This window comes from Rhinolophus sinicus, linkage group LG09 (assembly GCF_036562045.2).
Source record: "Rhinolophus sinicus isolate RSC01 linkage group LG09, ASM3656204v1, whole genome shotgun sequence".
NCBI classification, from domain to species: Eukaryota; Metazoa; Chordata; class Mammalia; order Chiroptera; family Rhinolophidae; genus Rhinolophus; species Rhinolophus sinicus.
Window position 1 is genome coordinate 71259065 of NC_133758.1, and position 23281 is coordinate 71282345.

The following is a 23281-nucleotide window of genomic DNA, read 5'->3' on the forward strand; positions in this document are numbered from 1 at the left end:
ATGAGGTCACTATCACCCTGATCCCAAAATCAGACAAAGACATCACAAAAAAAAAGAAAACTACAGGCCGATATCTCTAACGAACATAGATGCAAGACTAATCAACAAAATATTAGAGAACAGAATTCAGCAATACATTAAAAAGATCCCACACCATGATCAAGTGGGATTCATTCCTGGTATGTGAGGGTGGTTCAACATCCGCAAATCAATTAATGTGATACACCACATTAACAAACTGAAAAATAAAAATCACATGATCATATCAATAGATGCAGAAAAAGCATTTGATAAAATCCAGCAGCCATTTATGGTAAAAACCCTTAAGGAAGTGGGAATAGAGAGATCATATCTCAACATAATAAAGGCCATATATGATAAACCCACAGCTGACATCATACTCAATAGGGAAAAGCTAAAACCATTCCCCTTAAGATCAGGAACAAGGCAAGGTTGCCCACTTTCTCCACTTCTATTCAACATAGTACTGGAAGTCAAGCCACAGCAATCAGGCAAGGAAAAGAAATAAAAGGCATCCAAATTGGCAAGGAGGAAGTAAAATTGTCATTATATGCAGATGGCATGATACTATACTACCAATAATAAAACATCAGAAGGAGAAATTTAAAAAACAATCCCATTTACAATTGCTTCAAAGACTATAAAATACCTGGGAATAAATTTAACCAAAAAAGTAAAAGCTCTGTACTCAGAAAATTATAAGACACTGAAGAAAGAAATGAAAGAAGATACAAATAGATGGAAACACATACCATGTGCATGGATAGGAAGAATTAATACAGTTAAAATGTCCATACTGCCTAAGGCAATATACATATTCACCGCAATTCCTATCAAACTACCAACGACGTTTTTCACAGAAATAGAACATATAATCCGAAAATTTATATGGGACCATAAAAGACCCCAGATAGCCTCAGCAATCTTGAGCAATAAGAACAAAATGGGAGGTATAACAATAGCTGACATCAAATTATACTACAAGGCTACAGTAATCAAAACAGCATGGTACTGGCATAAAAACAGACACATAGATCAATGGAACAGAATAGAGAGTCCAGAAATAAATCCATGCCTATATGGCCATTTAATCTATGACAATGGAAGCAAGAATGTACGGTGGGGTAAAGACAGTCTATTCAATAAATGGTGCTGGGAAACCTGGACAGACACATGCAAAAAATGAAGCTGGACCACCTCCTTACACCATATACAAAAATAAGTTAAAAATGCCGTAAAGACTTAAATGTAAGATCTGAAACCATAAAATTCCTAGAAGAAAATATAGGAAGAAACTTCCTCAGACATTACCCGGAGTAAGATTTTTACTGGTGTATCCCCTCGTGCGAGGGAAGTAAGAGAAAAAATAAACATGTGGGATTACATCAAACTAAAAAGTTTTTTCACAGCAAAGGAAACCATCAATAAAACAAAAAGGGATCCTATTGAATGGGAAAAGATATTTGCCAATGATATATCTGATAAGGGGTTAATATCACAAATTTATAAAAAACTCACTCAACTCCAGAAAAACAAACAACCCAATTAAAAAATGGGCAGAGGACATGAAGAGACATTTTTCTAAAAAGGACGTACAGATGGCAAACAGACATATGAAGAAATGCTCAACCTCACTAACCATCAGAGAAATGCAAATAAAAACCACAATGAGATACCACCTCACCCCAGTCAAAATGGCTATCATCAATAAATCAACAAACAACAAGTGTTGGCCCGGATGTGGAGAAAAGGGAACGCGTGTGCACTGTTGGTGGGATTGCAGATTGGTGAAGCCAGTATGGAAGACAGTATGGAGGTATCTCAAAAATCTGAAAATGGAGCTACCTTATGATCCAGCAATTCCACTCCTAGGTATCTATCCGGAGAAATCCAAAACTCTAATTCAAAAATCTTTATGCACTCCTATGTTTATTGCAGCACTATACACAATAGCCAAGACATGGAAATAACCGAAATGCCCATCGGTAGATGACTGGATTAAGAAACTGTGGTACATTTATACAATGGAGTATTACGCAGCCATAAAGAAGAAAGAAATCTTACCATTTGCAACAACATGGATGGACCTAGAGAACATTATGTTAAGTGACATAAGTCAGCCAGAGAAAGACAAATACCATATGATCTCACTTATATGTGGAATCTAAAGAAAAGAATAAGTGAATGAACAAATCAGAAGCAGTTTTGGAGGCATAGAGGAAAAACTGAGGGTTGCTAGATGGGCGGGGAGGTGGGGATAAGGGGGAAGGTGAGGGGATTAGAAAGCACAATCGGTAACCACAAGATGGCCACGGGGTTTTGAAAATTAATTTGGGGAATGTAATCAATAATGTTGTAAAGATTTTGTAGGGTATACGATGGACACTTGTCTCATTTGGGAAACTACCTCAGGGATGATGTAGATGCCTGATCACTGCACTGTACACCTGAAGCTGAACAATAATGAATGCCAACTATAATTTTATATATATATATATATATATATATATATATATATATACACATATATATATGTATGTATGTATGTATGTATGTATGTATATACTTACAAGAAGTGAGGTCCAGCATTAGGAATAGACACAGTGGAAATGTAATGGCTCTGTGCGATGTCAGAGGGATAGTGGATGGGGGAGGGGGGTTCACACAGTGTGAGGGATACAAATGATGAACATCTAAGTATTACTTTGTCTTGTGTACCTGAAACTAATAAAACAAATAAATAAATAAAATGTGGCCTTTTTCATTTTATTTAATTTTAATTAAATTTAAATCACCACCAGTGGCTAGTGGCTGCCACATTGAACAACACAGCTGTGGAGCACTGGTTCTCAACCCTAAGGTACATTAAACTTACCTGGGCGCATAGATGCCCAGGCTCCACCTTAGATCAACTAAATCAGAATCTCTGAAGGTGAGACCCAGGTATCAGTATTTTTAACATTTGCTAAAGGCAAATTAATTAAATTATCTAAGCCTCAGGAAATTAATTAATTTCCTCATTTGTAAATAAAGAAAATATAGAACCTACCTCATATGGTTTTTATATGAGAATTAAGTGAGATAAAGGTTAGCTGCTATTATCATTATTTCAGAATAATTTTACTGCTATGTACATTTGGGGGAAGTCATAGTTTGAAAAAACAAAGCATGCTCTTAATGGTGCATCCAGAGATGCTTAATAAATACTCCTCAATGATGAAGATAACATCTCCACGTTGGCTTGCCTTCGGGAAACCATTTGGACAATGAAAGCTATTAAGGACAAAGTTGTCCAAGAGAAATTATCTCATTGCAAAAGTCTCTACAAAATGCTAAAACACAGAGCTAATTCTGGAAACTTGTGAAGAGCAACTCTTAAAATTATATGGACAGGAAGGAGAATTTACACTTTTCTTCCTGCACTACCTCCCAATAGGTAGTGTACAAAAAAAAAAAAAAAATTTACAGCCACTGACTCGGAACACACAAGACAGCTCTAAATGCAGCTTCAAGGATGACTATCAGCCATGGAAGGAAGGAGAATATTTTCTTTCTTTCAATGTTTTACGAAGTCTCTGATTCACCCTCCTACTGTAAAAGATTAGAAAAATCTATATGAATTCATAATCTTAATACAGAAGTGGCCTGAAACAACAGCAGCACTTTTGCCCACTATCAGCTCTCATGAGCACCCCTACTATCCAGATTGTGATCTCTAATTCCTTGGAAGGTAGCGGGTTTCATTTCTTAGGACAGAAAATTCAAAACCAAGACGCATTCCAGAATGTAAGAAGTAATGGTGAAAGTAACTCCCAATGACCAACATGTGACAACTGAACATCAAATATTATCATAGCAGCATCATTAATATAAATATGTGGAATAAGCTGAGTTTGTATAAGGCCCTGAGTCTATCAGTATTCCTTTTATCAACTTTGTTTTCTGGAAAATTACACTCTCTATTATAGAGCGAGCCATACAGGGATTAGACTAGTTGTCCCTTCTCCATCCCTACTTTGCTGAAATGCCTTTTTGTTTGTTTGAGCACAAAGGTAAAAAATAATTTTTGAAAAGCAACTTGGGAAATACATAAACTGGCACCTTATTAGTCAAAATCCTAAAGATTATTTCTCTGGCTTGTTTTGGCCTAAATCTGGAAGCATCCCATTTGAAGTCATCTTAGTTTTTCATTTCAAAGCTGACTGTGAAGAGCAGGTTCATTTTCTACTCTCCTAGATGTTTCTGAGAAAGGAAAAAACAGACTCTTTCACATCGCATGCCAGATATACCTAACATTTTGTTAAACAAAACATGTCATAGATAGCCCATTTATAAATTAAAGCTGCTACTATTCATGAGAAACTCCTATAGGAGTAAAATGAAAAGGAATAAAAGCTTCATAGAATAAAAGCCTGAAGTGACTGTTTACATCTAATAGATTCAAAGTGAAGTCCTAAGGAAGAACCTATCCTGGTCTCTCCACATGAGCCCAATTACATCCACATTCTAAGCAAATTCACTCTACCAGTTATTTCTCTCTGCTCTGTATTGTCATCTTTTCTCTTGGCACTAGATACCCCGTAAACATTCAAACATACCATAGTCTCTACCATCTTAAAAATAATATTGCCTAAATCCTACTTCCCCTTCCAGCCATTGCCTCTCTCCTGTGTACAAAGACTGCTACGATTTTTTTCAACTCCCACATGCTACTTAACACATTACAATGAAAATCGCACCTTAACAATTAGTAACCACAAAACTGACACAGGGATACGAAAGACGGTTTGGGGAATATAATCATTTGGTAGGGTATCCAATGGACACTTGTCCTTTTAAGGAGACCACCTCAGGGATGGTGTAGGTACCTGACCACTGCAGTGTACACCTGAAGCTGAAGCTGAATAATAATGAATGTCGATTATAGTTTTTATATATATATATATATGGTCACAGGATGTAGAGTACAGCATAAGGAATAGAGTCAGTGGAACTGTAACAGCTATATACGATGTCAGAGGGGTAGCAGAAGGGTTATCATGGGTATAAATGTCTATTACATTGTTTTGTACACCTGAAACTAATAATTTTAAAAAAAAATGCAAAAAAAAAATCTCACCTTAATCACCCAACACAAACTACTCACAGATTCCTCCATCCTGCCAGACCCAAGGGACTCTACCTCTCACTACCTATTAAGTTAGCCACTCTCTCCTTTGTGAAGTTCCCCCTGCTTTAATAACTCCCTCTGCTATAAAGCCACACTGGGTTTTACTCCTTTCTCTCTCTACACATTTGTTTTCCTTTTCCTTGGGATGTTCCACCTAACCTTTATATATTTTTGTTCCTAGATTTTATAACTAAACTTCTTCCCTTTTGACCCTAGACCCCGCCCATGGTTTCAAATGCCAGCTGTAGTCTGGCAACTTCTCCATTTATTCATCTCCAGTCCTGACCCCTCTTCAAAGCTCCAGATCTCTTAGTTTACACATCTAAAAAAAAAACACCTCATGATGTCCCTTTCTAAGGCCCACCAAAAACACTACACTGTTCACGCATTTGCTTATGCCAGAAATCTGAGAACCATTCCTCTCCATCTATTTTATAGCAAAGTCTTCTCAGTTCCCTCTCCAAAATTCATCTTAAACCCATCCAATTCTCTCTACTGCTACTGCCTACACTAGTTGAAGCACCCTCATCTCAAATGTATGACTACAACCTCATCCTAACTGCTCATCCCCCAACTCTTCCTCCTGCCTCCTCCAACCCATTCTTTACACAGCAGCCACAGTGATGTTTTAAAACCACATATCTAATCATGTCACTTTCTGCTTGCAATACTTCAGTAAAGGACCATCAGGAATTCCAAACCAACAGATGAGAAGTTGTTGGAAAATAGGATAATCAGAGTATGATGCCAAAGCATCACCTCACAGATCACTAACACAAAGGTCAGAATATAACTTTACAAGGGAGACAGACGGTGGTTACCACTTAACCAAGGAACCAAATGTAGCATCACCAATATTAGGACATCCTGACATTACCCGCCTCCTGATCTGGTACAAATAACGTTCAAACATCACTTATGAAATATTCTTACCAAAAGTGTTTAACTTAAATCTAACAATGCCTTTAGGACTAACTTCCCATTTATAGGAAATGTAGAGGATAGAGAAAAAAGTTAAATAATTTCAGATAATAATAATAATTTCACAAGAAAACAATTAGATAAATCCAGAATGTGGAACATTCCACAAGGCAAATGGCCCGGACTCTTCAAAATGTCAATGTTGTGAAAGGGAAAAAAAAAAAGAACAGAGGATATGAGTTGGGAACTTGTCTATATTAAAAGAGACTTCAAAGATATAACCAAATGTAATTCACGAATCTTGATGGGATCCTGACTTTAAAAGTTATATACATACATACATATAATTATTTATATGCATACACATATATACATACATATATATTTTTAAATAATTATGGAAATTTAAATATTAAATAATTTACTAGTTAACATAATTTATTTCTTTCAGTGATAATGGAACCAAGGTTATATAAAAGAATGCCCTTAATTGAAGGAGATACATGCTGAATTATTTAGTGGTAAAGTGTCGTGATGTCTGCAACTTACTGTTTGTTTGTTTTTAACTTTCTTTTTTTTAATTTTATTGGGGAATATTGGGAAACAGTGTGTTTCTCCAGGGCCCATCAGCTCCAAGTCGTCCTTCAATTTAGTTGTGGAGGGCGCAGCTCAGCTCCAAGTCCAGTTGCCATTTTCAATCTTAGTTGCAGGGGGTGCAGCCCACTATCCCATGTGGGAAGTGAACCAGCAACCCTGTTGTTCAGAGCTCACGCTCTAACCAACTGAGCCATCTGGCCACCCTGCAACTTACTTTTGAATGGTTTAGTCAAAAGGAAGCAAATGGTACCAATACGTAAGGAGAATGATAAAGAAAATACTATAAATGATACAACTGTTTAAGTAAAAGGCACACTGATGTTCATTATATTCTTGAACTTTTCTGTGTGCTTGAGCACTCTCAAAATAAAATGTCATAATAAGAAAAAACCTTTAATGACTCCTAGAAGGAAATATTAAATCTTTCCCCGGTCTGCACGGCCCTACATGACCTGGCCCCTGCCCATCTCTTCCACTTCCTCTTACAATACTCCCCCCATTGCTCTCCCTACATCCTTCAAGTCTCAAGTGAAATGTCACTTCCTTCCCTAAACTCCTCAAGACTGGTTTATGGAGGGCCTCATGAGGCTGAGGGAGACCTGCAATGGACAGGGAGGAAAATGGGATGAATTATGAAAGAGTGAGGCAGAAAAGCATGTAATTTTTATGATGAAGAGCAGGCGGGGACGTCTTGGAGGAAGGGAGAAACAGAGACAGACTGACTGACTTAGAACATATTCGAAGATACTCCATTATATGCTCTCATGGCTTCCTACAACTCTCATTCATAATATTTATCATGCTTCTATTTAAATAAAATGCATGTACTTATTTAGTGTGAAAGATGCACACCAAATAGTAACCTCTATATTAATACAGAGTAGGTCAGTTTTGCTAATCACTGTATCCCCAATAGCTGGCATACAGTAAGTGCACCATAAATGCTAGCTTAATGAATACCAGATAATTTTGCTTTAAAGGAATACAATTTTAGTCCAAGTGCTACTTAACTCCACTCAAGTCTGGATATTAAAAATGACTATTACATTTAATTATTACAGTTGATCGTTTAGATAACTATTAAGGTTAATCAGAAGTCCTCCCCCAAGATTCATTCATGTAATCATACTCCTCTCCTCTCATTTTCAGGTACTTGTTTTTCCCCCCTTTATTTTATCTATGTACAATGTACAATTTTATGTCAAGCTTTGATTGCTAGCTCAGTAGGTTATAGCTTGGCTCTTAAAGTAGCCAACTATATAGATTTAGAACCCAAACACATCAGGTAATCCTGATGCAAAAAGCAACCCCATTGCTGTGTCATTTGGTAACAGATGAAGTAGGTGAGAAAATGGAGATTGATTAAATGAGAATCCATGCCCTCTATTAGAACAATAACACAAAAAATAACTAGTAGAATAACAACCCTGTGGACTGCAAAAATGTAAAATTACAGTGGAGAAGATAATCTGGTATATAAAACTCCGTATGATCACTTCTGTAAATGTGTCCATATTACATTTCACTTTCAAGATCCATATAGCTAAATGGCTAAATTTTATATAGAACTCTAGTTGAATAAATTGATAAATGCAACCCTTGTTCTACCTGTATGGTTGGTAAAAACGCACAGAGTCAGGTATTTGGATAATTTCTCTTGGTCTTGAAGATTATCACATCCAAAGTTGACAAGCCTAAGAATATAAAAGATATGAAATTGTGAATGCATTTAAAAATAAATTCCCTCATAAAGGGTAGTAGCCACTAAAATATACCCACAGAAGTAGAGACATGAAAAATTTAAGTAGAGAATATGTTTGGTTAAAAAAATTCTGTAAAACAGTGATTTAAAAAACTACATGGTACATAAATGGTATGGGCTGGGCAACAGAGGAAAAAATATATTACTTTCAGCTTACATTTTTATAACATTTTCTGATTTAGAGTAGTGCATATACTGTTTCAAAATAAGTACAACTGAATATTCATATATGATGAGATAAAGCTAGTGAAACACTTAAAATTTTAGGATTATCATTACTTTAATTCAAGAAGACTTCCATTTCTTCTAGGCACTATTGGCTTTAGGTGTATTTTTTCAAAAGTGTTTCATGTTTTTACTACATTCAAAATAGTCTGGGGGAAAAAAGTGACTGTTTGTGTAAAGAGGAAAATAGAAAAGAAATAAAGCAGTGGACTCAGCTGAGCTACAAGTGGATTGACCTGTGACATCCTCTTTTATTGCAACAAGAAGAAGGTTTTGATGTTTGATTCTAAATGTAGTTCTCTCTGACTCATCAAATTCTTTATTAAATCACAGGGAGAAGAGCACTTCCATAGATCAAAATAAATGGAGATGCCCTATAGAAATAAATGGCCATAAAAATCAATACTCTTGACTTTGCATGGAAAAACCCTGTGTTCATGCTTGATAAAACTGCTTAGAGTCCCTATAGAGAACAGAAATACAAAAGAAGATACACACACACACATACACCAAATTATCCTTTTATCTACATACCCTAGATTAGATATAAATATAATCATTTTGCCCATGAGTATCTATAAAAATTAATAGTAATCTATGAATAACTTACTTAAATCCTGAGTCACTTAATGATATGTCCAAGGGTGCTTCAAACTGTCAAAAAATCAGGAGAAAACAAACAAAAAATGATATTACTACGTGACAAGAGTTCTGAAAACCACAGCAAGCCTGATAACACTGTAATTACCTAATCATGAAGAGCACATTTAACCATTCTCTTCGCAGGTTATTCCCCAAATTCACAGCACAGAAATTACATCAAGAATATTCTGGAGTTTACATACAATCACAAGCTCGATGTATATTTATTTCTCACAGAGCTAATACTTGGCAAACTTTGCCTCAGATTTGAATATCATAAATGGGTTGTATGATAAACCAATTGGAACGAGTAAACTTTTACAAGACACAGAAGACCACATAAGGAGGGAAGGACTGTGTCTTCAGAAGGACAGTGGCTGAGTCAAAAGAGAGGGTGGGGCAGAAGAAATAAATGAAATTCTTACAATGGTATGATACCAATCTACATTAGACACCAATATTAGTACTAGTCAAGAGGAAGAAGAATGTACTGTCCATCACAAATAAAACTATTTATCATTCCTCACCGCAAGGCTAGCATTACAAATAGATTTGCAAAAGTCATGCTAGAGTTTTACTAATTAAACTATACCCTCTCACTATTTCCCTTATCCTCAAATTTATCAACCTCACAAGTCCTCTGGCATCAAATGACTTATTACCACTTAAAGACCACACCTATTACCTTCTACTAATCCTCACTTTTGTTTCTTTAACGAAAGGCATTCAGTTAGCAGAAATTTTCTGTATGTGCTCTTCTAATGTCCTATATTAATTGCATTTGTTATAGAGTTGAAGCCTCAAAATGGCGAGGGCCATTTTACTTGCTCAAACAAGTGACTGACACGTCAAGAATGTTAAAATGCTGTTTATGATAACAAATCTCTTTAGAAGGGGACAACGTGTTATAAAATTTCCTGTAGCCCAATCATTCTCTTGACTTACCATTAAGTTAAAGTTCTCATTAGCACAAAACTGGATACATTTTAAGATACTCCTTGATTTCTAAAAGAGGAAGTAGAATGACATATTAGCCCAAAAAATCAACGAAAACACTAGTTAAAAAACAAAAGAGCAAGAGAAAGAGAGAGAGAAAAGGAAGTAGCCAAGAAGCAAACAGTAATGAAAATCTTTTCATTATATAAAACACAATGTTTTAATAATTGTTTCATTTTCCAATTACAGTTGATATACAATATTATATTAGTTTCATGTGTAAAACATAGTCATTAGACATTTACATAGCTTATGAAGTGATCACCTCGATAAATCTAGTACCCATCTGACACCATACATAGTTATTACAACATTATTGGCTATATTCCCAGTACTGCACTTTACATCCCTATGACTGTTTTGTAACTACCAAGTTGTACTTCTTAATCCCTTCTCCCTTTTTACTCACCCTCCCCAATCTTCCCCAGCTGGCAACCTATTTCATTATTTTTAATAAATCTTCCCCGACTGTCCCATCAATGAAAATGCAATGATTAATAAATTACAATTATATAATGTCCAAATTCCATTGTACCTATAAAAAGGAGGACAAGTGGATTAGTTTTTACCTTCAGGTCAATGTAGTATAATCTCTGCTCTGACATATCCCACTGAGCCCAAACAAAGTCCTCTGCTACTCTCTCTCTTGGGAGGTGGCCAGAATTTTTGATCACCTAGAGGCCATAAGATTTCGGAAATAAATAACTATTTTAAAGGAGAACAGATCTGGAATTCACTATTATTTTGCATATTCTATCTTTATAATACAGGTAAATATTTCCATAGTTTATTTTTAGCAGCGCTCCTCCATCCCACCCCCACAACACATGCACATGGAAAGTCTTCCCAGAAAAGATTTAAAGCACCATTTCCTTACTTGCTCTTCCCAAACACTTTATAATATACTATTTTATTCTACTCCTAGTTTAGCAGACAGGCTGGTGTTGCTGAGTGAGGCAAGCCACACCTAACACCAATTAACAGCTAGGTTAACAGAAGATTCAGAGCTTCCTGTTCTGGACATAACCCACTCAGGTCTCTGCCAACAAGAGACCTTCACAGAGGCTGGGATCCCAAGGAAAACCTCAGCCCAAAACAAAGGCAAAACTCTCCATCCCTGTATTCCTATGGTGCTTCTATAAGAGTTACATTTTAATTAACATCCAATGTCTTGTTTCTAGCACGGAATAGTACTCAAGGAACACTTGTTCAAAACAAGGGAAATGAGGGCGGCCTGCCGGATGGCTCAGTTGGTTAGAGCACGAGCTCTCAACAACAAGGTTGCCGGTTCAATTCCCACATGGGATGGTGGGCTGTGCCCCCTGCAACTAAAGATTGAAAATGGCGACTGGACATGGAGCTGAGCTGCGCCCTCCACAACTAGATTGAAGGACAACGACTTGGAGCTGATGGGCCCTGGAGAAGCACGCTATTCCCCAATGTTCCCCAATAAATAAAAAAAAGAAGAGGATGCGAAATGAAATAAGGTATATCAATTGCCAAGGCTATCACAAGTTTAATACAAGGCATTAAGAATTCACTTGCCTCAATGCTTATGGTATATAGTGTAAGTAATCTATATTGGGACAATGAGTAAAAAAATGTAGACAAGTTGAGGTAGTAGAAATGAAGAAGAAGGAACACGAGAATGGTCCATTTTCATGCCCCAAATCCCCTGTATCCTAATTTCTCCACTGAGGCTAACTTCGAACTTGAGGGAGGCACAGAGCAAGCAGAATTATGCACCTCTGTTTCTGGCTAGCCAAGGTCCACCACATTTAGAACGGAGGAAAGTGATACTAGAGAAAAGACCCAAGCATGCCTGTCTGTCTCTAAACCTTGGAAAAGCCATCTTGTTTCCACTTCTCTGAAACGTGTTAGGTTGGGGTAGGTTTGGGAACTCTTTCCAATGAAGGTATATACTGACAAGAACCTGAGTGTGGCGACTGAGGTTTACATGTTAGTTTTCTCCTTCTCTGGAGCTGCCTCAGCTCTGTGAGTCTTGGTTGCAGCATTCTCTGTAAAAATGGGGATGATTACAAAGCCACCTTTATCATGCAGGGATGTTGTGAGGGATATGCGGAACCACCCACTGCCTTAAGTAGGACAGTCTAAGCCTTTACGCATGAGGGCAAAAGAGCCCCACAGAAGGACACACATGGATGAAGGAATGCTGAGGCTGCACTGTCTTGGCCAGGAGAATCCTTTCTGGGCTGCTGACAAGTGACTTTGCCCTCACTCTCTCTGCAGTGTCTTCCGGGCTCCCAACCCCTCTTCCAAACAGCCAGTTCTTTGTGCCCATTCCCAGTTTTCTGACTCCGACTTGTTTATTTAACACTCTCCTCTAAATTTCCATCACTGGCTTTGGGATTCTTTTTTGGTCTTTCCTCTCTGGTCTGATCCTTTTCTGACCACTAGTCCTGACCCTGCCCTGTCATGCACTTAGCCACTGGTGGCCCAGAGCTCCAGCCACACATTTTCTTCTGGTCATTTTCTAGCCTGGCCTCATCCTTTGAGGCAATCAATAGTAGATACATATTAATAAGTGCCATTTTCCATTTCCATTTTGTTCACTTAACTTTAAAATTAAAACCTTCAGAGAAAGACTATTTTGATGTAGACTATTTAAATATTGAAGGAAATCATTGTTAATATCAATATCTCATACACATCTTTAATATCTCATACAAATTGTCAAGAAAAATAGACAAAGGATACAACTAAGCAATTTTCAGAAAAGCAAATTCAAATAGCCAATAAACATAGTATGTGCTCAAACTCATGAATATAAAGGGAAATAAAAGCTAAAATAATAATGATAGCAACTTACACCCATCAAATTGGAAACGTTTTAGAAAGACAAATATACCTATTAGTGGTACAGATAAAGGGAAAGAGTATTGTTACACTTTGGTTGTAAAACTGAATTATTACCAATTTTTTGGGAAGCCATCTGGCAAAATCTGTTGAAATTTATTAAAGTATATATCCACCAATTATATATCCCTGAAGATTTAGCCCCAAGTATGTATGTACCAAATATGTGAAGCTATAGACACAAAAACATTTGAGACAATTTCTAATGCAAACAAGTGAAAAAAGAATATTGGCCATCAAGTAAATGTAATTCTGTGGGAAAATGGATGAAAAACTGTGTACTTCCATGCCAGGGACTATTATATACTTCTAAAGAGAATGAAATGGAACTATTCTAGTTGACTTGCAGATAATTCCACAAAGTTGAATGAGGAGTGAATAAAAACAAACCCAGGGGCGTGGGGGTAATAGATACCGTAATACAGGTAGAGAGAAGAATATGAAAGGAGAAATACCAGGTTGTGAATGAAAGTTAAAGGTGAAAAGAAGAGGGAGAATGGAGAATAGGGGAAACAAAGGAAAGAAAATAGAACTACTATATAAAACCACAGCACATATGCTATGATCTCATTTATTATATGTATGTATATGTATCCAAGCATAAAATTTAGAGAAAAAAGTTATATCTCTATTTGGTAACCTATACAGATACCCTGATATATTAGGTAAAAACCAAAAAAGAAAAGCTGCAAATTAATTTATATGTTATGATTCTATTTTGGTAAAAAACAACTGAATCCTTGTATATGTGCATGGAGCAAAGTAAAATGTGTAGAAAGAGTTACACAAAGCTGTCATTATTATAATAGTTATCTCAGGGGACTGACGTTGGGGGCCGGGGGAGGGGACATTTAACCCCTTCACATATCTTATATTACTTCACATGCTACAATAGCAAGTCTATAATTTGAAAGACATCAAATAAAGAAAATATTATGTTTCTGTAACATTAATCTATCTTTAACAGTCTAGAAATGTCACCATTTGTGGAAAACACTCTGAAGCAAAAGGAATTTCAAGTATTTACCACTTTATTTCCATCTTCTTGGATGACTTGGATATGAAATTGTTCAATATCTTTAAAAAAACAAACAACAGAAAGATAGATTTTAACCTTCATGAAAAACATGAGTATGTTTTTCACCTAACCATTGTGAATAATTTTGTATTAAAAAATATGCAGATTAAATAACTGGCTGAAAAATATTATCATAGACAGAAATCTTACAGTAAAGGTTCAAAACACAACTCCCCTTTCTCCACCCTCCCTTTACAGTCTGTTTCAAGTCCAGCATTTACTCTGCTCCCAATATCGACAACATATGAAGCGTTTAACCTTTCTGCTCCCCTGGGTTCCCTCAACAAGCATTTGCCTCCCCTGTACCATCAGTCTTATAGGCAGCTAACACAGGCTCATTTGACAGGGTTACCATCAGTTTCCAAATACCAGATACCTGTTTGTATGAAAATATTAGATAGAAAACTCATTATACAAATCATTATACAAAAATGCTCTGGACGAAGCATTTTTATAGGGATCAATTTCACATTAGCAAAACTCTAAATATTTTGGGTCGATTTGTAGGTGGTCCCTTTTTCTCAGTAAGGAATTTAGATTCATTCCCTATACTTATCTTCTGCCAGTGCTAGATACAAAAAAGTGAGACAGACAGTGGACAAGAGCACAGGAATGGAACACAAGACTCAGGCCTGTTCTCCCAATTATAAATCAGCAGTTTCATCTTGTAGCAGGAAAGACTGTTTAGTAGATGAGATCCACTAGTGATGTTCGTCCTTTCTCCTCCCAGCCCCCAACTTGAAAATATCATTAAAGGATGTCGCAATCTTATTTACCTCGACCTGAATTTGGCTATGTTAGTACGTGTCCTCAAGTTCTGTCATGGATTTCTTCTAGCTTCTAATGCCTTCCTTTGTCTCTGCCTAAGCCTCTCTGCTCACATCATGGTTATCCTGTGACGCACATCCTAAAAACGGATGGACTAAAGAAGGCAAAACTGACGTGCACAACTGTTCTACAAACATCCTACCATGAGACAACATTGGAAATCCACAGACGCAGGAGCCCATCATCCCCAGGATGAGGGAAGAGCAGATCCTGAGGGATCAGCAAGTCGGGGCTGAAAGGAAAAGCCCTTCCACAGGAGTCCTAGGTCTCAAATAGACACCAAAGGTGAGAGGACGCTCAGCATTGGCGAGTGGATATCTAGAAGGTTCAGTCATGTCCCACACTTCACTAGATGTGCCCTTCATGAAGTCCCCAGATACCACCTGAAGATGCACTTACATTTCTCTTCTGAAATCAGTAACAGATGGTTCTCTGGAAGAGGATGACTGTCAACATGTGGATAGAGGAACTGCAAAAAGGAAATTCACCAAAATCATAAGCAACTACTTTGCCTACACAAATATTCCAGAAGTTGTGTTTGAATACCATACAAGGGACTGGGAACCACAGTCTTGTTTCGGTGAGTCACATTCACGCACAATTACAGAGGGAAGCAAGCAGGACTAGGGAACGCTCTCAGGAGCTCAGGTTTCCAGTGGGTGGGGGAGCGGGGGTGGGGAATTGATTGCAGGTACAACATAATTCATTTAACAGTGAGGCTAAAGTGCAAGCTATTTCTAGGGACGGTGCATGCTGTTTGGAATATGCCAATCAGAAATGAGGTAAACAACATTTCTACAGAAAGCTCTGTTTCACATGCACGAAGTAAGAGTGATCAATAATCTGTTGTGCAACTAAACCCTAGTATTTTGAGCTAAGTAAACGGACTCTCCATTACAACTTCCAAAGTCCCACATCCAGTAGACAAAGCACAACATAGCCAGGGACTTTCCAAGAAAAGACAGTGAGTCACAGTGTGGCGTGCGGTGGACGAACTATAAGCCTGAAATCACTGCCCCTAGGAGGAAAAGGCTTGGTCCACCCCATTCACCCATAAGTGCCAGCCCACAGGACGAAGCAGGCAGCCAGAAACACAAGGCCTGATGCCATCAGCTGTGATGAGGGAACACTGGTCTTGGGATGACACCAGTGACTTAATTCTTCCATTATCAAAAGAGTAACAATAAACTAGCAGGTCCGTTTTGTAACATAAAAGTTTACTAAAATCCACGGGTGAATTTTGCCTTTTCCCTCCAAACTTGAAAACATAATGAAAGAACATAACCTTTTATGTCGCTATTTTATAGTTGGCAGTCTCTCTACAGACTGGGGAAATTTTTGACAAGCTATATTACCTGGTGTCCTAACTTCTAGTAATGACATATTAGAAACAGAACCCAGTCAATTTTTAACATCATCTGTCATCAAGTCTCCCCTTTAGAACTGAAAAATAAGCCATTAACTATATACCATTCTTCACAGCAATAACCTCAAAATTATAAAATAGATAGCAGGGGCCAGCCCGGTGGCTCAGGTCATTAGAGCTCCATGCTCCTAATTCCAAAGGCTGCCGGTTCGATTCCCACATAGGCCAGTGGGCTCTCAACCGCAAGGTTGCCAGTTCAATTCCTCGAGTCCCGCAAGGGATGGTGGGCTGTGCCCCCTGCAACTAGCAATGGCAACTGGATCTGGAGCTGAGCTGCGCCCTCCACAACTAAGACTGAAAGGATAACAACTTGAAGCTGAATGGCACCCTCCACAACTAAGATTGAAAGGACAACAACTTGACTTGGAAAAAAAGTACTGGAAGTACACACTGTTCCCCAATAACAATAAAGTCCTATTCCCCTTCCCCAATAAAATCTTAAAAAAAGAATAGATAGCAATGCAGAACTCAGCTACAAAAATAATATAGAATTTATTATCTCCTGATTTGTGAAACTGGGCACATCAAACAGGACACTTTATGTACTGGGGTTGAGGAGAAGCAAAGATGGGCGACACCACATGGATAAATGAAAAAACAAATACCCAGTGCCTCAAAATAAGGAGCTACTCCTCCAGAGGATGATACGGCCTCCCCTGAGTCCACAGGTAGACAAGGCATGCTTGCTTGGAACTGCCAGCTGGACAAGCTGCTGTGGGGTTCTAACCTTGGTCTGTTCTTTGTGTGGCAATCAGTGAGAACATGATTTTAAAAGTCCCATTTAGGTGGTGGTTGTTTTTCTTTCTATTATGAGGCAGACCTAGAGCAAGGCCTGGAGGTGAGAATATAAAGAGACAGGTTTCAGACACAGCTCTGCAAAAGCATACAAGGTTGATTTAGTTTGTCTGCTTTTTGCATTGTGAAAAGAACTCCATATAGATTTTATCATATTGGGGAAATATTTATCTCCACAGATATGGAGCCAGACTCTGATTATTAATATTCGTCACTGGCAGTATGTACCCTAGGTGTGGAGAAGGAGTATATAATTACCCAATGGAAGTATCCGGAAGACGCAGCTCATGCTGGTAGGGGACTCTCAAAGGGTCCCAGACTGGGGTCCAATCCCCACCTGTCCTGCTGAAGTCCCTCTGTGAAGGGGGTCAAGGCGGCACAGGCAGACTTAGAGAAATGAACAGGACACCACCATGGATGTTTTGATAAGAAAACAGAGACAGATTGCAGGGCAAGACCAAACTCAGTGGACCAGTGACTGTTTCTCTAAAGGGGAGGAGAAGGGGGAGAGGCAGAAGGTGAGGATTTTCCATGGATGGAGGTTAGAAGAAGTTTCTCTCACCAGAGGCACAGGCATGAGGAACGGGGGGCAGGGCTAGGAACTGAGATGGGGCCCCAAGATAAGTAGCGGTTTTACTTTATTTGGATAGGGACTTTTCCTTTGGCCTATGGATGCAGTCATGCATTCTGTACTTTTAATTTGAGGTAAAATTCACATAACATAAAATGCACCCTTTTAACTATTTTAAATTATACAATTCGGTCATTTTTAATATAGTCACAATGTTGTACAACCAAATACTTGTAAAATGTTTTCCCTTCCTATGTTCTAATGCCCTTTATGTGTCCCAATCCTTCAATAACATCTCCATTGCCTATATAGCCCTGGGTAGAGAGGCTAAGGGAGCCAAGAGAACAGGCCAGGGAAAGGAAATGTGCTCTGTCCCAGGCACCCTTGCACTGATGACAGTGCAAACAGAGTGGCTCCCTGGGGGAGGGGAATGCAGCTCAGAAGCTCCCTGCAGGCGCTGTCTGGAAGCCAGCAGCCACCCACAGTGAAGCCAGGAGTGGTGGCAGAAATGCACAACTGACAGGACCGCTGACAGTGGAGAACCCGGGGCAGATGACAGGCAATCCCCTCTTCTAACACACATTGCAGGAGGGAGACCCACTGGCTCGAGGCTGGGAGTGGGTAGGGGAAAGAGGAGGCAGATACCTCAGGTTACACAAGGAAATTATTATGCTGCTACCCTGCATGACCATGTATCTGAGGTAGTTATGTTCTGTAAAGTCACCACAAACCCTGCGTGCTGAATACTGACCATTGTTTCTGGGAAAATACAAGGATAGGTTCCAGCAAGCCTCTAGTCACCACAGTTTTGTCAGCAAGTTAATACATAACTTTGTTTGATGTGTGTTTCTGTTTAAGGAACCTTATATAATATACGTAGTTGGCTCCTTAGCACCGAGCTCACAGCAACCAGCACTGTGTACTCACGCCTGGAGAAGCTCATCTAACACACACATACTTTCTCCGTAAAGCACACACTGCCACCTTCTTGAATTTAGGGACTTCAGCAGCATGCCTGGGGGACATTTCAAACAATGAAATCACCAACAAACAGCCCCCAAGTTAAAAAAAAAAAAATAGGCACTAAATAAACCATGAAAACAACATTTGCTTGTAGTATGAGAACTGAATCGAGATGGCAGTGTCACCTCGTTGGGTCTCAGCTGGAAACATGTGCATTTTCACCACTTTGAACATGTCTGCAAATTACTGTGAAAGCGCCATGAGTATTGATTTGGGGGTGACAAATAAATTTGAGCAAGTAGTAGAATTCTCAGATTCAGAACGTGTAAATAATGAGGAATGACTGCATTATACACACACACTGATTCTGCATCAGTTCATGGGGCTGATGAATTTCAGGATTAATTACATCATTGAACATAGATATTTAATCTGTGAATACATTAAATAGACCATTTTTTAACTTAATTTAAATGTGTTTTGATATTTAATATTTTACCACATAAAACACTGCATTCCTATTAGACAAACCATGATATAATACAGACAGAGGAGCTAGGTTTGAGTTTTAAAGATTTCCCTGTTTGCAAAGGAAGAGCTGGTTATTCCAGCCACACCAATTACCAGCGTGCTTTGAGGATTAAATGTGATCATGTGTGTGATGGCACTTTGTAAACACCCAGGCCCTGGGTTTCACAGGCCTTTTGATTAACGAGGTAAGTATAAAAGGACATGCTCACTTACCTGGACCCAAATATAACTGTCTACTGCCTTTAGGACCTTCACATTGTTAACGGGGTGTATTTCCACCAACAGAGTCAAGCACTTTGATCCTACAAAGTAAAGGAGGCTTTTAGTAAGGAAGATCAGAATATCACACATCATCATCTCCACACAGGTTCACTGAACTTTGAAAATGTAAGTGTGTTGCCTACTGTATTAGCTATTCCACACAGAAAAGCAATTTTCTTAACCTTTACTTTGACATTTCTTAAAACCCAAAATAGATACGGAAAACATCATAAAGGAGAAGTTGATTGGCGTGGAGTGAGGAATACGGTGCCGCCCATTCCCCCACCGTTTTCAGCACAGTAGCTTCACAGGCCCTCTGGCTTCTAAATCCAAACAAACACAACTCATTCAGCGTCACTCCAACTCTGCAGCACAATGGCAAATACCGATTATGTACAAAAATAATAAGGTATTTCTGATGTACCAACATGTGAGGGTTGACAGCATCTATGGTAGGATGGGCTTGGCTTCCCTCAGGAATGGGGTGCCGCTGTGCTGATAAAGACCCACTTCTTTCCTCAGTGTCACATTTGAGCAAATGTCATCAAAGATAGCAAGCAGGAGGAAGTCCTTGGACACAGGCTAGGATGGGGTGACCACAGATATCCCAATTTAGGCCACGAGTTCCCCTCCCCCAAGAGTAAACCTCAAAAAGAGGGAATTACATCTGAGTTGTTAGAAAGGCTCTAATATTCTCAGATTCTTTTTCAATGACTTTTTTGTAAATAACAATGCACAATTTGGGGATGGCAGAGCAGCCTGGAATTCAATCAGTGCCAGTTGGCACTATTTAAAAAAGTTATCTGACAGCACTGCTTCATTTAATTTTTATAAAAAGGCAAAGAATGTAAAACAATTTCTGGGATAGGCCTCACAGTTGTGAATACCTCTGGCTGGATACCTCTGTAAAAATGCTTTAAAGATTACTGGAAAAGCAAGACAGTGAGGGGTTATTATGTGGGATTACAAATATACAACAACTAAACAAATGAAAATCAAGTGCTGCTTAGGCAATGGGTACTTGCAGCTGAGGATAAAAATCCCAGTGACAGGATCATACACCAATTCAAAAGGGCTGTTGTGTTTCTAATAACGGGGACAGAGAGAAAGGTGAGGTGCTTTCAGAATTTGCTTGAATGACTGAAAAACGGCTTTAGGAATAAGAAAGACTTTCGTGTCAAAGATCCTTGTGACAAAAAATAGAATAGGCATTTTCTGTGAAATGTGAGAATGAGACAAAAAGCAATTTTCCTTATTATGTAATTTTAAGTGTGTATAATTAAATTAATATATTACGTACTATAGAAGACATTTGACTATTTTACCTCTTGCCCTAAAAGTTGTATTTCCAGTTGTATTTCAACTGGAAAGAAAAAACTTTTGGGAGGGGAAAAATATGGAATCAGCTTACGTTTGGCCTTTTTGACAGTGAATTTGTACCCAAATGAGATAACCAGCTATCAGCTAAATTCACTTGCCTTTAAAATGGGAGGATTTTCAAGAGCAAAAACCATGTTCCTACACTAATAGTTCCAGTCTTCAGAGCAGCCCAGGTGCATAACTAATATAATTAGCATAATGATAAGAGTAATTTTGAAAACGGGAATTTCTCCCAATAACATACCATGTGCTCTCATAGTGTAACAGGAAGCGCTCTGGATTAGGATTCTGGAGTTATCAGCTCTAGTTTAAGCTCTGCTGCTGACCTAATATATACTTTTAGCAAATCACGATGCTCTTCAGACTCTAGATGTTACAGTCTGTCTCATTTCAATGGGAAAAATCTCATTATAAGCAACAGAGTGTCAAATAACACCTTGAGACTGACTACATATTATAATCAAATGGCTTACCAAGTCATTCATGGACAGGTGAAATAAGCCTTTGCAAAATATTTATTCAAAAGACAAAACAATACAATAGATGGTAGAGTGTTCTCTGGTCACATCATTTCTGAAATCTTCACTGAACAAAGGGCTCCTAGGATCTCCCCGTCTGTCTATACCTCACCCTGTTCTCCTCCAGCTTCAGCTCCCACTGTTCGGCCCCTTGTTCCTTCCAATCCGACCTCACTGACCCCTACCCATCCTTGAACAGCACGTCTACTAAGTACGCTCTGGCCCTCAGGGCCTTTGCATGGGCTGTGCACTACATCAGAAATGTGCTTCCCATAGCCACTCACTCGCTCCCTCCCTTCTTGCAGATCTCTATTGAAATACTCCTCTAACAGTGTTTGCTAGGATCCTCCCCAAAATAACCTAACTGCACTCAAATACTTTCCTCAGACTATACTAAGACAAGAAGTTATCTCAGGGAACAGGATCACTTTCGCCAGGAAGGGCTGGCATGAGGGAATGGGGAGACCGAACCAGGGAGAAGAGTAGGCCAATATCAGGGGCATTATCAAATTCTAGATAGGACCTCCCGTCCAGGTGACCACCTGGAGCTACATGGAGTACAACTCAGAGTTACCCACTTTGGGGATGGAAAGGGGGAGTATTTATCCTTCACCTGCTTGCTCCCCAGTGGTCACGGCTTAGCCTATTTGGAATCCTTTCCAACTTACTTCAGGTGGTGCATGTGCAGATAGGAACCAGGTTTTCCCAAGGGCTCTGGGCAAAAAGCAAAAAGTAGGCAGAGCAGCTGAGCTGAGATACTGTCCGTCAAATGACATTTGGGCAGAGCTGGTTCTCATTGCAGAGGCCAGCTGGAAAGGTGAGCTAAGAAGACAAAGTATGAGGTATCCAATACAATAACTAACAATGTTCACTCTAATATTTTTAAAGATGAGACAGATAATCTCACTAGAGGTTGCACCAAATCTCACTGCATCAAACTTCCAAAACTGAGTAAGCCTATCTGAATAGGATTTAATGTTGAAGTCAAATAAAACTTACAGTGAAGTTGGTCTGAGAGTACATTTTATAATGTACATAATCACCACTGTTCTGCATGACTACTAGGCACAGATGGTAAACATAATGGAAAGAGCACAGTTACTACTGGGTTTACCGGCATAATCAAGAATTCCTAAGGCTAAAAGGAATGAGGCTCAAGAACTAGGAGAAGCAGGGAGCTAATCCAAGTTCTGTATAGATACCCAGCCTTGCGACTGGGAGGAACATAAGCCACTGGCCCTTCTCTTCTTGGGTAAAGAGGTGTATTAGCCCAGGAGAGCAGGGTCATATCCTGGTTTTGTCCCTACCCTTGTCTTAAGGGCCAGGACATCAAAATGTTAGATCCTGTTTTGCCTAAGCTAGTCCAGGCCCCTTACCTCTGAAGTGAGCAGTGCACCTCATTCTAAGATGACCAGAGAATGCTAAGAGGAGCACATGGCACAGAAGAGGGAAGAGGGCTGCTGTGCTTCTCGGTGTAATACGACAGGCAGGAGGGAAGATAGGACGAGTAATACCCAAGGTGAGATTTCAGGGGAAGCCTCCTGCTCACCAACCTCTCCCAGAAACTCTTCCACTGAGGTCCCTGAGGAGCTCCCATCCAGACTCAGCTCTGGTTTCCTTCACACTTTATGAGCTGGCTCTGTGGGAGCTCAGGACGACCTCATAAGCCACACGCGCAAAGTATGTAAAAGGGTTTTTCCATCACACACAACCGTGGGA

At 38.9% G+C, this 23281-nt stretch overlaps 1 protein-coding gene across 5 annotated transcripts in view; it reads right to left on the reverse strand.

The window, feature by feature from the left end:
* The window catches only part of GSAP (gamma-secretase activating protein), a 99707-nt gene that overhangs the window by 60327 nt on the left and 16099 nt on the right, over positions 1-23281 (reverse strand). For 3 of the 5 annotated variants that reach the window (XM_019744568.2, XM_019744569.2, XM_019744570.2), the window contains 7 exons: positions 19617-19705; positions 15517-15586; positions 14239-14288; positions 10904-11008; positions 10284-10343; positions 9307-9350; positions 8318-8403 (listed from right to left, as the gene is read on the reverse strand). In XM_019744568.2, the coding sequence (XP_019600127.2) occupies positions 8318-8403; positions 9307-9350; positions 10284-10343; positions 10904-11008; positions 14239-14288; positions 15517-15586; positions 19617-19705 (504 nt within the window). Of the gene's footprint in view, positions 1-8317; positions 8404-9306; positions 9351-10283; positions 10344-10903; positions 11009-14238; positions 14289-15065; positions 15483-15516; positions 15587-19616; positions 19706-23281 lie in introns of those variants that run through there. The other 2 variants (XM_019744572.2, XM_074340631.1) reach the window with 2 other exon arrangements.